The 13738-nt window shown below is 41.6% G+C and overlaps 1 protein-coding gene across 1 annotated transcript; it reads left to right on the top strand.

The window, feature by feature from the left end:
• The first annotated feature begins 1354 nt into the window (after positions 1 to 1354).
• On the top strand, positions 1355 to 12254 carry hunk (hormonally up-regulated Neu-associated kinase). Its single transcript, XM_015014927.1, has 9 exons — positions 1355 to 1939; positions 4418 to 4710; positions 5352 to 5407; positions 5722 to 5857; positions 5948 to 6075; positions 6743 to 6869; positions 8256 to 8424; positions 8607 to 8769; positions 9541 to 12254. Exons 1-9 carry the CDS (start codon positions 1706 to 1708, stop codon positions 10281 to 10283), a joined length of 2049 nt encoding a protein of 682 aa, XP_014870413.1. The 5' UTR covers positions 1355 to 1705; the 3' UTR covers positions 10284 to 12254.
• Positions 12255 to 13738: the final 1484 nt, after the last annotated feature.

Raw genomic sequence — 13738 nt, 5'->3', positions numbered from 1 at the left:
ACAGAATTATTTTTAAAATCCACAAGGATATTTTACCCATGCAGCCTGAAATCCAACTTAACAGGGTAATAATGGCTTTTACAGCAAGAACTTTGATTTATTCAGTAAATATCAGTATCTAACTCTCAACTCAGGAAGCATCTATTTTTTTTTACTGTTCCTTCTATAAAATTTGCCTTCATCTACTTTTGAAAGTAGGTCTGCCTGTTTAATAGTCATCTTAGAGTAAGGTGTTTAAAAAGCTACATGAGACACAACAGACGTGCAGGAAATTGTAACACATTTTACCCCGTGGGAAGATCAAATGCTCTGTTTGAAGGGTTAATGCAGGTCTAATCGATGAGATGCTTGAGGCTCTTGTGTCAAGACAATTACAAAACGGATGTAGATTGAATTTCAACAAGACGTCTGCGCTGCATTTTATTGTAGTGCAAAAAGTCTCCAAAAGATGTCGTACTTTGTACGCTTCATATCTTTATTATGTCTAGAGTGAATTATCAAGAAAGCATGGTCCAGCAGTCTTGGAAAAAGCAGCATGTGGTTTAGAATTGCTAAAGCCATTCTGTTTAAAGATCGAAATTAAAACATAGCTACACACACAAAAAAAATGTAATAATATACAACATTTGAAAATAAAATAAATAGATTTATTTATTCAATAAAAATGTCATTAAAGCAACCGTTCAAGTATTTGAGACTGATTAGATTTACTATAAAAAATAAAATATTTATTTTTGGCCGAAGCTTATGATTAGTGGCCCCTCCCTGTTCTCCTTTGGGTGATTAAAAATGTTAATTAGGCCGATGAACCTCATAAGTAAACAAGGTGAAATTATTCTCTGTTTGTCTGCTGAACTCAAGTAAACATCCAAAATAGATAGGCTAAATTTAATTCAAGCTTAATATTGATTATAACTACCTTGAAAAAAAAAAACTATTTATTTATTTTTATTATTATGAAAAGGGCGGATTCTTAACGCACAGAGAGATGCTTACAATAACTAAAATGCCAACTCAAATACATGTTAGTATATATATTTTTTTACAAACCCTATGAGCTCAAATGTTGATTCTGTAACAAGTCACTTATCAGGGTTACAAATACATTCTTTGTTCCTGCACATGTACAATGTGAGCCCACACAGCGGAGCGGCGGGGCGGTGGTACCGGTAGACTTGTTGTTCCCCGTTGTCCGTACACACACTCCACCCACCCTGCGCTGATTGGATAGAAAAGTACCCCCGCTTCCATCACGGTGTTTCTGTTTTTCACCCTCACACTGGCCAGGGGAACGCCCATCTACAGGACCGGGAAAGTCACTTCAAACTGAAAAACACGCTGCATGGGTCTCAGACCATACAGGAGACGCGCGTGTGAGAGGAGATGCGCACACAGCCTAGAAGCCTGGCTCTGATCCTCGACCTGAAAACACTCTCGCGTAGCTAATAAGACACGTTGCGTCAGTTTTCCATGACAGATATAGGCTTTTTTTTTAAATGCTCCTTATGTCATAATAATCTAAGCGGATTCAGTTGTCTCGGAAACTGCTGAGCGCACTGGCTGGATGCGTTTGGGTGAACAGGTGGCGCAAGATCCAGCACTCTTAATTTGCCGGACGTTAAGCGTTTAATAGGATACCTGCTTTTAAGGTGGGTGAGAGTCGAGTGCGAAGTGTTTTTCTCCCTCCTCAGACAAGGCAATAGAGATGCCCGTTTTGGACCACGACATGGGAACGGACAACAGGACGCACGACGGCGAGACCTCAGACAGCGCCGACGATGAGAGCACCTTTTCGGGCTCCCTCGGCAGTCCTGCCCCGGACGTCCTCAAGAACTTTTACCACACCAAGCGCGTCGGGACCTACCTGATCGGGAGGAAGCTGGGAGAAGGGTCTTTCGCAAAAGTTAGAGAAGGTCTTCACACTCTTACGGGAGAAAAGGTAAGGCATGGTGGTGGATGAAAGTTACATCTCATTGCATGTATCTGTATGTTTGTTGTCAGATATAATGCTTGCCTGTTTTCAGTTTCTCTTGGCTTGTCAGTGCAAACATATATATATATATATATATATATATATATATATATATATACTATTGGAAGTCTTAAGAGCTTTTTCTTATGCTGTTGTATTGTTGGTGGTATATGGGCATTTAAAAGGGTCAAATCATAAATAATATTACAGAAATAAATTTAGCAGATAGATAATTACAGAAGACTTTATAGTCAGAGGGGTTAACCCAGTGGTACCACTGCTCAGCTCAGTTAATCAGTTGTACCTCAGAGAAAGTGGCCAGCTCTCCCTTTGTTAATGAGCTCATGTTGCATCGCCAGCTGTCGAGGTGCAGTGCATGCACAGTACCGAAGCTCCACCGACAATATTTACCTTACGTGTTTGTGTGTGAGAGAAAGGCTCAAACAGAGGAATGGAAAGCATCTGCTTTCCTGAGGCGTTGGATGGCAACTTGTGCGCTGCTTTGTCTGCTGCAGCTGGTGATCTCACCTTCTGCAGGCGCGCGTGGCTGCGATAGGGACGGAGAACAAAATTGTCTGGCCTATGAGGAAGCAAAGCCGCTACTTGCATATGAAATGACCTCGTTGATAAATGGGCTGCAGGGCTCATTGGGATTCTGCAAGCGCAGGGGTTTGAGATGGGCAACCATTGGCCGGTTGTTGCCTTTGTCTCCATCTCTTCAGATTTTTTTTTTCTTTTTTTTTTTTGGAGAACTGCCAGGAAAAAAATTGCATCTAAGAAAAACAAGCTCCTCTTCTGTTTCCTGCATGTTTCAACCTGTAAAACCTGTTTGTACCACTGTACTCTAACATGATATTAAATTGTTGAAAATTCATGTAATTATCTTGACCCCCTGTTTGTCCGTTGGTGCTCGCTCTGTTGCTCAGAGGAGAAAAAGCGCCTCTCCTCTCCCCTTTTCCCACCACTCTCTTTGTTTAGGATGATGCAAACAGTGGTAATCTCACAACCAAGCACAGCTCTTCATTTGAATAAAGGCATCCAACAAGAGCAGTTAGGGAGGGTGGGAGGGCAGGGCAGCAAGTTTGTCCAACCAAGAGGGTATGCCGGGGCGAAGGAAATGCATCAGGTCCTCCAGATTCCCTTTTTTAGCATCACTTGAAAGACGATATAGATTTAGGCATGAGAATGTAAAAGTGAAGAGAGGAAAACGATGGGGTCACCATGGTCAGGGAGGTAGGAGAGGTCACATGGGTGTGTTTTTGATATATGTAACCCACTTTCCCCTCCACATTCCCCCTGCAAGACCCCTCCTTTCTGTCTGAGGGGTGCCTGATAAACAACTGAAGCCCCCAAAAGCCCCCCGGCAGCATGCTCCCTTCCCCCTTGATATCCCACCCCGCCCTTCTCATATGCACTAATGTAAATGCATAGCCCCGATCCTAACCCGCCACATACATTTCCCCCAAGTGTAAACATGGGCCATCTTTAACTGTCGAGTGATGGCACGTGGTATGCGCAAAGAGTTTCTTCTGCAAGCCAGGTTTAATTAGTAACTGTAAAAAGGTTCTTCAGAGGGGAATCAATTATCAGAGCATAAAAATGAGCTGAAGGATGGTTGTAAAAATAAGCCAAAGGGCAGGAGAAAAGAGAGGACACTGTTGCACTGTGTCGCTAATGGACATGGTGATTTGTTCCACTTGCCATGCTGGTCCACGTCTGTGGACTCACTCTCCTTGAGATGATTTGTAATGTACGGCAACCATGTTCTTGAACTCAGTCTAGACAGGACACAAGGAGACGCTCAGGCAGAGAATGAAATATTTTTATTGAATGCAATTATCCACAAGGATCTGCCGTTGAACAGAGGACGCATCGTTTTCCATTTATGAGGACAACTTCAAGGATTTCTTAACAGTAACTCAAGCAGTCTTCCATTAAAACGTTCTAAGAGGAGAAATGAAAGGCAAAGAGTAGCACCTTTTACTACTGGTGTTGCTTCCATCATAACCTATCAAATGAGATTAACTTTAACGCAACGGGAAAGCAAATGGGGGGTAACTTTAACTGCCCATTTGACTTTGGCACCTTCTCAGCACAAAGGATAACGTTTGCTTTCCCTTTACTTTATTACGATTCTGTTACCTCTCTCACACTCACATGCCTCCCCTCTTAAGGGGATTGCATTACTCCACACCCTAAGAGCAGCTGCTTGGGAGAGGTCAGCGGCGAGTTATGTACCCAGCAGTAAAGATCAAGTAGCGTCATCACCTGTTACCCTCCTTGAAATCTAACCCTAAGAGACACACTAATATAGGAGGGTGCTTTTTGCTAACTACAACATATGGCACAGGGTTTAAGAGTCAACCTGCAGCTGCCAAGGCTTCAATAAGAATCTCTCCTCATCCTCTTACCCTTTCCCTTGTTTTTTTTTTTTTTTTTTTTCAGGTGGCGGTTAAGGTAATTGACAAGCGGAAGGCCAAGAAGGACTCATACGTGACAAAGAACCTGCGGAGGGAAGGCCTCATCCAGGAAATGATTCGGCATCCAAACATTGCACAGCTGTTGGACATCCTGGAGACGGAGAACAGCTACTACCTGGTGATGGAGCTGTGTCCTGGAGGGAACCTCATGAACCACATTTACGAGAAGAAGCACCTCGATGAGAGGGAGACTCAGAAATACATCCGGCAGCTGGTGCTGGCCGTCGAGCACCTTCACAGGGCTGGCGTGGTGCACAGGTAGGACAATGGACACAGAAACTGCCTGCTCTCCCAAGACTGAAAGTACTGTGTTGTTTTTTTGTGCTAAAGATTGCTTTCAACATGGGGCTTAGGTCTATCCTGTGCACATGAATACACAAGATCATCCAGATCTTGTGTATTCATGTGCACAGGATAGACCTGTGACAACTCGACTTGTACTTGTCGAGTTGTCATTCAAGGGTGTCTAAGAACTTCTTTAAATAAACTAAAAGCACTGGATATTCAAACATCGTGCAATAATCCAAACAGTGATTATCATCCTTAATAACTTACATTTAAAAGATGTACAAATTCAGAAATTCCCAGTTGTGCAAGAGATTGCATCATGTTGATCTTTTTAGTGGCTAAGATAACAATGACTTCTGTCATCTTTCATAAAAACTGACTGTGTGGGGTGCGGCAGTGGCGCAGTGGGTAGAGTGCACAACCCAAGTACAGAGGCCTTAGTCCTCGATGTGACTGTTAGGGGTTTGAGTCCCGGCCTGGTGGCCTTTGCTGCATGTTTTCTCTCCTCTCTCATACCCTTCTTACCTGTCAATGTACTGTAAAAAAAGCCCCCCCAAAAAAGAAAAAAACTGCAGGCAGTGACATTTCTTCTCTCCCTTTTTGTCTTGCAGAGATTTGAAGATAGAAAATCTCCTGTTGGATGAGCAGGACAACATAAAACTCATAGGTAAGGCATTATCAAATTGTCCTTTCTTCCAAAAGCACAGTCTGTACTCTATAACGGATTAATAATTAATAGTAATCATGTACCTATTTATTACTGATGCCTGGATGGTCACTGTAAATTTTCTCACCCTGAGTGCAATCGGAGCCTTAACGAGGTAAAGGGTTAAGAACAGCTAAACCTCCTGTTAAAAGGCTTATAAGCTTTCGCTGAGGCATTAATCTGGCTCTGTCTGTTTGTGCAAAACTGAGATATATAAACAACAAAAAAATCCTAAGAATGACACTTACCACACTCTCCCTCCCACTCCTTATTAGATTTTGGCCTCAGTAACTGCGCTGGCATATTGGGATACTCTGACCCTTTCAGCACCCAGTGCGGCAGTCCAGCCTACGCTGCTCCCGAGCTGCTGTCCAGAAAGAAATACGGCCCAAAGGTGGATGTTTGGTCCATGTAAGTTCACATTCATTCTTTAGAGTACGAATTCACCTATTGTTGTTTACTGCAACCTAAAGTTTTAAATATGCACTTTTTGTTTTACAGTGGAGTCAATATGTATGCAATGCTGACCGGGTCGCTCCCTTTCACTGTGGAGCCCTTTAGTCTACGAGCTCTGCACCAGAAGATGGTGGACAAAGAAATGAACCCTCTACCTCCTACCCTATCTACTGGTAACTGACATTTTCTAAAGACTGAATGCATCATAAATGCCAATTGTAGGTACCTGCTAATCAAACAAACCTTTGTTTTTGTTAATTGTTTTCTTGAACTTGTTTTCATTGGCCCTCTGTGCTTTCTTTGGAAAAAGAAAAACAAAACGACTCTCATCATTATCATTGGCTAGATGGAGTTGCACACACCCGCTGTTGCCAGCAGAAAAAATATTTCCGAAGAATTTCCTGGCGCAGCGACAGATTATGCGGTTGCATTTCAAAAGAATTTCTCTAAGGTAGAAGAGGGTGGGGGTACAGATAATACTAGAGGAACGAGTATCAAAACAAAACCACTGGAAGCATTGATGCTTGTCACTCTTTACATGTCACGACAGTGCTAATATTCAAATGAAGGATTGGCCCCACCACCTACTACTTATCGTGATGATTCAGTCTTAGAAATACAACACGGTGAAAAGAAGGAGGAGATTGAGTGCTGACATTGTATTGGAATATAAAGAGAGTGTAAAACAAGTAGGAAAGGTTTTGGTTTTGACTTCCATGTAAAAAAGACAAACTGATTGTCACAGGTAATTACATGTTTAACTGTCAGGAATCTTCACAGATTAGGACAGGCAGCGGTTGACAACACAGTATGATTTATTCTTTTTTTTTCTCCTTTCAGCTGCCATCTGTCTGCTGAAGAAGCTTCTTGAGCCAGACCCTCACAGGCGCCCAAATATACATCAAGTGATGACTGATTCCTGGTTGCAGCTGGCCAACAGGAACACAGGGGCACCTTATCGCAGCAGGTACACATGGACACATGCAGTGCCTTGCAAGCCTTTTCACATTCTGTCACATAACAGCCACTGTAGTGTGCTTCTGAGGGGGAGAGATGTTTTGTGATAAGCCAACACACAAATCAGTACATATTGTGAATAAACACTTATGCATTAAATGGTTTGTAGATTTAATATAGTTTGTAGGACTAGCTTTCCACTGCAAGTAGAGACTGACAGTTTTGCCCTTTCCTTTGTGCGACAGAGATCAGGCTCAGTCAGACTGAAAGAAAAGCATCACACAAAATTTCAAGTCTTTCCAAGAATTCTCATGTAGATTTAAGTAGAGGTCATTCTCACACATGAAGAATGTTCATGTGTGAGAACACATGAACATTGACTTCCATGTAAAGACAAACTGATTGTTACAGGTAATTACATGTTTAACTGTCAGGAATCTTTACAGATTAGGACAGGCAGTTAATTTAACCTTAACTGAAAGGTTAAATTCATTCCCCAATCTTCTGCAATCTCTTACAGGTTCTTTTGTAGAACTGCAAAAAAAAAAAGAAAAAAAAAGTGAATAACCAGCACTCCAAAATATACAAAGGTTTTAATGTGTTTGCACACATTAAAACCTTCATATATTTTGGGAGTGCAGGCAATTCACACTTTTTTGCAGTTCTTCAGAACTGGGTACCCATTTTTATTTTCCTGTTTTTAGGTACACTGTAATTGTGTGGGCACTATGTTCTTCTTCTTCAGTAAAAGTGCTCTGAATTTAGCACCACACATCTTCAAACCCCAACAAACTTTCCTGTGCTCATAAAGAAAAGCCTCCCTGCAGCATGATCTGTCACTATAATTTTTCAGTGAGCACGTTGTGTTCACTGTGTTTTCTGCTATGAAATGATTTGCATATAATCCAAAACGTTACCCTTTGTTTGCTCTATATGCAAAACATGCTGCTCCACATTTTTGCTATGTCACCTGCTTGATGGTAAATTAAAGCAAGAAGTTATTTCACTTTCCTAAAGGCTAGATTTATGGAAATGCACAATTAATAGATTTTCTGCTTACACATTCTCCCACATGAACTGTGGATCTGTGCAGTTCTACCAGAGTTAGGATGGGCGTTTTGGCTGTTTCTCGGATGAATGCGCCCCTTGAATAGTGCTTATTTGAGAATCATTTTTCAACATATTTGCAGATATTCTACCTTTTTTCAGCCAATCATAAAAAATCCCAATAAAGCAAACTGTAGTCCATAAAACTAAATGCAAAAACTGAGTGGGGTTTTCATGAACTTCCAATGCCTTGCACATTTAAAATATTTGCATGTTCAGATAGTAACTGTGCAGACAGTAAGCATAGTGTTACAGGATAACACTAATCTGGCCTCTATTTTTTTCCAAGAATCCACATTGAAGAAATAAATCAAGCAGTTTTGCTTCATATGACGGAGAAGATGGGGTACAAGCACAGCGAAGTGCTGAGCGCTGTCCTCACCAACCGTGCCTGCCACACTCTGGCTGTCTATTTTCTTCTCAACAAGAAAATGAAGAGGCTCTCCAAAGAGTATCGGGTGAGTGTGTCGTAGCTAACGCCTGAAACACAGAGAAGCAATCTAAACTTTTCTGCATAGTGCAGGTATTTTTATTTTTTTTTTTGTTTGTTTTGTTTTTTTGTTTTTTTTTTAAATTCTGAGACAGTTGAAAAACCTGCGTGGCCAGTTCTGAGAATCTTCCGCACCATTTTTGTGTGTAGGAGAAGCAGATGCAGGAGAAAAAGAAGCTAGAGAAGCAACAAACAGAATACTATCAAACACAGTGGAGGAAGCACGTCGATAAACTAACCATCCCTCCAAAACAGACGCCCGTCTATCTCGCTGTTAGCAAAGGACAGAACAAGGAAAAGAAACACAAAACAGGTAAGGATTTGTACTATTTAATGCAAAACATGTGCATGAATAAACTGTATTCACATAAAAATGAAAAAAGATATTGATTGCATGATTTTATTTCTATTTTTTTTACATAGGGTAGGTTGACTGAGCATGCATCTTCATGTACAACCGCCTGTCTCACACAACCACACTTACCTCTTCAACCCACCCTTCATCCCCTCCTATATCCTCTCACCCGTCCATCCATCCATCCATCTACCTGAAAATAACATCTTGGACAAACTTACAGCCATTTGTGTTGCAAATGCACAAGCACTTTATTTTACTCTAAACACTGTTCTGATGTCTGACATAATATGAATGAGAGACAGCGTAGCACTGAGGAATATAAATTTGTATAAAGCTGCACTGAAATTATATTTGGAAGAAAAGTGTGTAAAGTGAAGAGGCATGTGAGCACCTGGGGCAAAGCTAAAATTTAATCTCCTTTTTACAAGTTGTTTAACTTTGGGAAGCGCTGAGAAAGCCCATAAGGTGTTCTTGATCCCGGAAATAAGGATAGGCTAGTACTGACGAGGTTAAAACTGAGTCAGGTAGTTCTTTACGTTGGCTCAGTGCATGCTGTCACATAAATGAGATGACATACTACCTAGACACGCAGGTCATAAATTATGTGTTGTTCAGGTGTGTTATTTTTATTGTTCACCTGTCTCTACAGTACCTACAGAAAAAAAAAAAGATTGTACAAGAAAATTCCAGCCATGGGAACTAAAGGTACACCTTTTCTTTCTTCAGGTATTCTAAGAGCGTTAGCGGTAGGACATCGCAAGTCACCTCTGGCACCTCCAGGCACAGTTGCATCATCATCCATGGAGTACCTCGAGATTCATCCCCTTTTCCCCAACACTCCACAGCAGCGGAGGCGCTTGGCCACTCTCCCGCCGGTCAACACAAGTCCAGAACATAACATCCCTGCTCCACCAGCGCCGTCACCAATCGGCATGCACTCTTTTGGTTCCCTTTCGAAGGCCGAACAAATTGAGGACACACCTTCCACACCCTGGTACAAGCTGACCAATGGGACTCTGTCACCACCACGCCACGTCTCTGCCTTCCAGCCCGACTCCTCTTACTTGAAAAAGGCCACCATCCCCAGTCCCCCAGTCCTGATTTCCAACCCACAGCCCAAGAAGAATTTGTCATCGGATGGGTGTGGCTCCTCCGACACAAGTGGAAGCCCCTCTAGCAGTGTTGGAAGTCCGCCAGGAGGCTCAGCATTTATGCCACTGAAGTCTGCCTTTAGCCTAATTAACCCCAACTCGGCATTCAGCCCTCCATCCAACAGCGCGAGCAGCGATCCTGAGAGCCCAACACATCGCAGCAAGCTTCCCTCTGTGGCCAAAGGACTCAAGAAGAAAGTCCCACTGCAGCCTTTTACATTCCGACCGGAACAGTTCATTGAGGAAGTTGTTTCTCCACCTCCTTATCCAATGAAAACTCTGATGTGTGCTTCAGGTGCACTGAAGACCCTCTGCTGAGGGATTGGGGGAAAAAATGAAAGGAACATTTGGGCCCCTCTCAACAGTTTGTAAAAGTTGGAGAGGTCTTCCAGAGCGGCCTTTTGAACTGTGAACTGCCCTTTTATTCCAACTGAGCCACTTTTCACTTCAGTATGAAAACTAGACATGGGCCGGTATGAGATTCTCACTGTACGATAACCTTCAGTAGAGACACTACATTCTAGTCAAGGTGTTAATTATACAGGCTGACTGTTGCTTGTCAAGTGCAGTTGTCAAACAGCAGTTGTTGACCTAATAACAGGTAACACACCCTTTTTGTTTTTTTTTATGTAACTCGGGGTGGTTTTTTTTTTTTTTTTTTTTTTGTAACAGCAAATTCTTCCAAATTACAGAATTTGTATCTTCTTGAAAGTAAGGACATCTGTAGAGGCCTTCTTGTACTCAGCTGACCATCATTGTTCAGCAACAGGTTGGGGAGGAAGGAAAGACCAGAAAAGGACTTTGAGCAGTAGGAAAAAAATATGATGAAAAAATTCAAACCTTGTTAGTCATTGAATGTAGTGACCGGCCCATGCCTAATTAAAAAAAAAACATGGAAGAAAAGGGTGAAAACGTACCATTTTACCTCTAGAGTATTGTGTTATTACATAGCACTATACTCTTGTGTTATTACACAAACCTCATCTTGAGAATGTCAAGGTGAGATTTGAAATGGATCCTCTCCGTGTCCTAGACACACAGTGAACTTGGGACGTCTTGTAATACGGGCCTTGACGACTAATGCGTACACTCACACCTACACACACACACACAGAAACAAAACCCTGTAATATAGACAGTTTGAAGTACTTTGTTTTGCAATATTGCTTCATCTGGTTTGAGAGCAAGCCGCAGACTGATTCACACCAGCTAACAGGACCCGACTCTTAACCCTAACCCTGACTTTACATGTGTAAATGTTGTTGTCTCTGTAGAAACTGTGTAATATAGCCACTGACTTCCAGCCAGCTCGCACTGTAGCCGGACTGCTGGGAGGGGAAAAAAAAAAAAACAACTCACTGCACTATTACTAAATACCAAAACCTATAGGAAATAAATGTGCTGACTATCTTTTACCTCACTGCATTAATCGTGCATTTTTGCATACTGTAGTGACAGTCAGGTCTGACACACCTGTCTGTGTAGGATGTGTCTAAGTGCTGACTTTAGATTTAACACAATAAAACTACATAGGGACCAACGGTAGAACCATAAGCTCACTTTTTTATAAACTCGTTATCCATCAGTGATGAATTACACTTCATATCTTTTTATACACAAGTATTAACTCATCAACAGAGAAAGTCATACTTATGGATCATTTCACAGCTGAACACACCGGTTTGTAGTCAGTAAAATAAAATAGAGCATCAGAAGCCTTATTAAACTTAACCACCTCACTGAAACACTGAGGGATTTAAAGTGGGAACAAGTGCTACTCGTGTCACCTAACAACCACAAAAGAAGTAACTCACCTCCCTTTGTCTTAATGCTGTAGTTTGTGCAATAGTCTTAAGTGTTTAACTGCAATGATGAGTTTTTGCCAAGAGCTCTTTGAGCGTGATGTGAACGTTGTTTTTTTTGTAAATAGCTGTCTTAAATGCCCCTGTTCCCTTCACGTTAGTAGTTCAGTATAGGAAGAATTTTTAAAAAATGTTTATGGAAATGACCTTTTTACAAAATAAAAAAAAATAAAATAAAAAAAAGATAAGGCTTCCACAGGCACAAGGGAATTTTTTGCCTCTCTATTATTAAATACTGAAAAGTTGCATGAATTGAACTGTAATGTCACCATTTGAATTTATGTCTTTGTAACTACTTTTTCTTTTTGAAACTGAGATTGTTACAGATATGCGGGGGTCTTTTGTAAGATTTTTTTAATGGATTGGTTTGAGTGTCAAGAGATTTCTATGCTGTATAAAGTATTTTAAATATCTATACTGAACGCTTCGTGTCTGTCTGGTCTTTTGAATTGCACCAGTGAACTGCGTGGTGTGTCTGAGGTAATAGCGTCTGCCCTGAAATTGTGGAGATCACATTCTTTCAATTCAAAACCAAAAGAAAAGTATGTTTACATAACGCAGTCCAACAGCTTTGAGAATTGGATCACAAATTACTCACTGCACGCAAAAGCATTCAGACTCAGTGAACTTTTTCACATTCTGTCACGTTACATTGACTTCACTATTTTATTGGAGGTTTGTCTTTAAAAACAGTGTGATGTTGCCACCACCAGGCATCACGGCATTTTGTAAATAGGCCAAGAAGGCGGAGAATGTTGTATAAAAACAAATCAAGCAAGACACTGTAAGTTTGTGATGTCTTTTCCTTCTTTTAGGAAAAGTTAATGAGGCCTTGCTTCTCTGCTATGGAGGGAGCCATATTTCTTTCCAAACACGTTGTGTCGTTTTTTTCTAACATGTCATGCACATTTCCCACGAGACAACTCGATAATGGGCAAAAAAAAAAAAAAAAAGTTAGGGGTGGGGGGGGGGGGACACTGAAGCAACAGCTGAAGGACCCTTACAAATGATACCCTCACATACCATTATCCCCCTCCCTTTTCAACGACACCAACACACACACACACACTACAGACGCTAATCTACTCAGCTGTGGCCACCTCTCCCTCCCCCTCCCTTATAATAAACATCTCTGGGTGACACTGCCATGTCGAGACAAAGAGGAGGACTGGGAGGGGGGGGGGGGGCCTCCTCAATTCGGGAAAAAACCATTTACAGGACGACACAAACAGGGATGTCTGATTAAATCTGCGTGGCTAAGCTGATAGAAGCGGAGGGACAAGAGTGGCCCTAAAATGCATTAAAGCCAGAGCCCTTTGTTTATCACAGACAGGCGGACTGTTGGTCAAAATCCCCCAGAGGTCTGGTGTCACAAGCAGCCTGTGGGCATGAATACGCCAGCTTAAGAGGGATAACACAGGACATGGACAGAGAACCTGAAGTTCGGTGATGGTCTCGTCACACCTGTGTGGAACCATATGTTAACAAAGAATTATTATTTTTTTTAACTTTGTGGATTAAATAAAAGCTTATAATAACAGCTTTATTTTCCACCAACGTGCTTCCAAGTAAAAAGTGTCCACTGTAGACAACAACACTCCTGCTTCAGTTTTCAGACGACATCTCCGTGGGATACTTTGGTTTTTGTTCTGGAGTTCATACACACAGTTTACACCAAAACACATTCCTCTCCGGGACAAAGAATTCTGAATTTTCCTGAATGAAATGATGGCTGGACATTACTAAGCTGTGTATACTTGCATTAAATGTCTGAAAACTGGCAGAAACTTGGACATTGCACTCAAGGGTGAATCCGACACGTGGAGGTCCACAATTATTTTCTTGATATCAAGAGACGCAAGAGAGCAATACATTTGAGGTGTACTAAATATCATACAAGGCTATGGATAT

The sequence above is a fragment of the Poecilia latipinna genome, unplaced genomic scaffold (genome assembly GCF_001443285.1).
Source record: "Poecilia latipinna isolate Pla-1442-1.1 unplaced genomic scaffold, P_latipinna-1.0 Scaffold1861, whole genome shotgun sequence".
Taxonomy (NCBI): domain Eukaryota; kingdom Metazoa; phylum Chordata; class Actinopteri; order Cyprinodontiformes; family Poeciliidae; genus Poecilia; species Poecilia latipinna.
Note: the sequence above shows the minus strand (reverse complement) of the source record. Positions and strands in the feature narration are given on the sequence as shown.

Excerpts from the sequence above, each read along its gene's own strand:
- hunk (XM_015014927.1), top strand. The coding sequence starts at position 1,706 with ATGCCCGTTTTGGACCACGACATGGGAACGGACAACAGGACGCACGAC. Across the intron at positions 1,940-4,417 it reads ACACTCTTACGGGAGAAAAG|GTGGCGGTTAAGGTAATTGA; the intron begins GTAAGGCATGGT and ends TTTTTTTTTCAG. Across the intron at positions 8,425-8,606 it reads GGCTCTCCAAAGAGTATCGG|GAGAAGCAGATGCAGGAGAA; the intron begins GTGAGTGTGTCG and ends TTTTGTGTGTAG.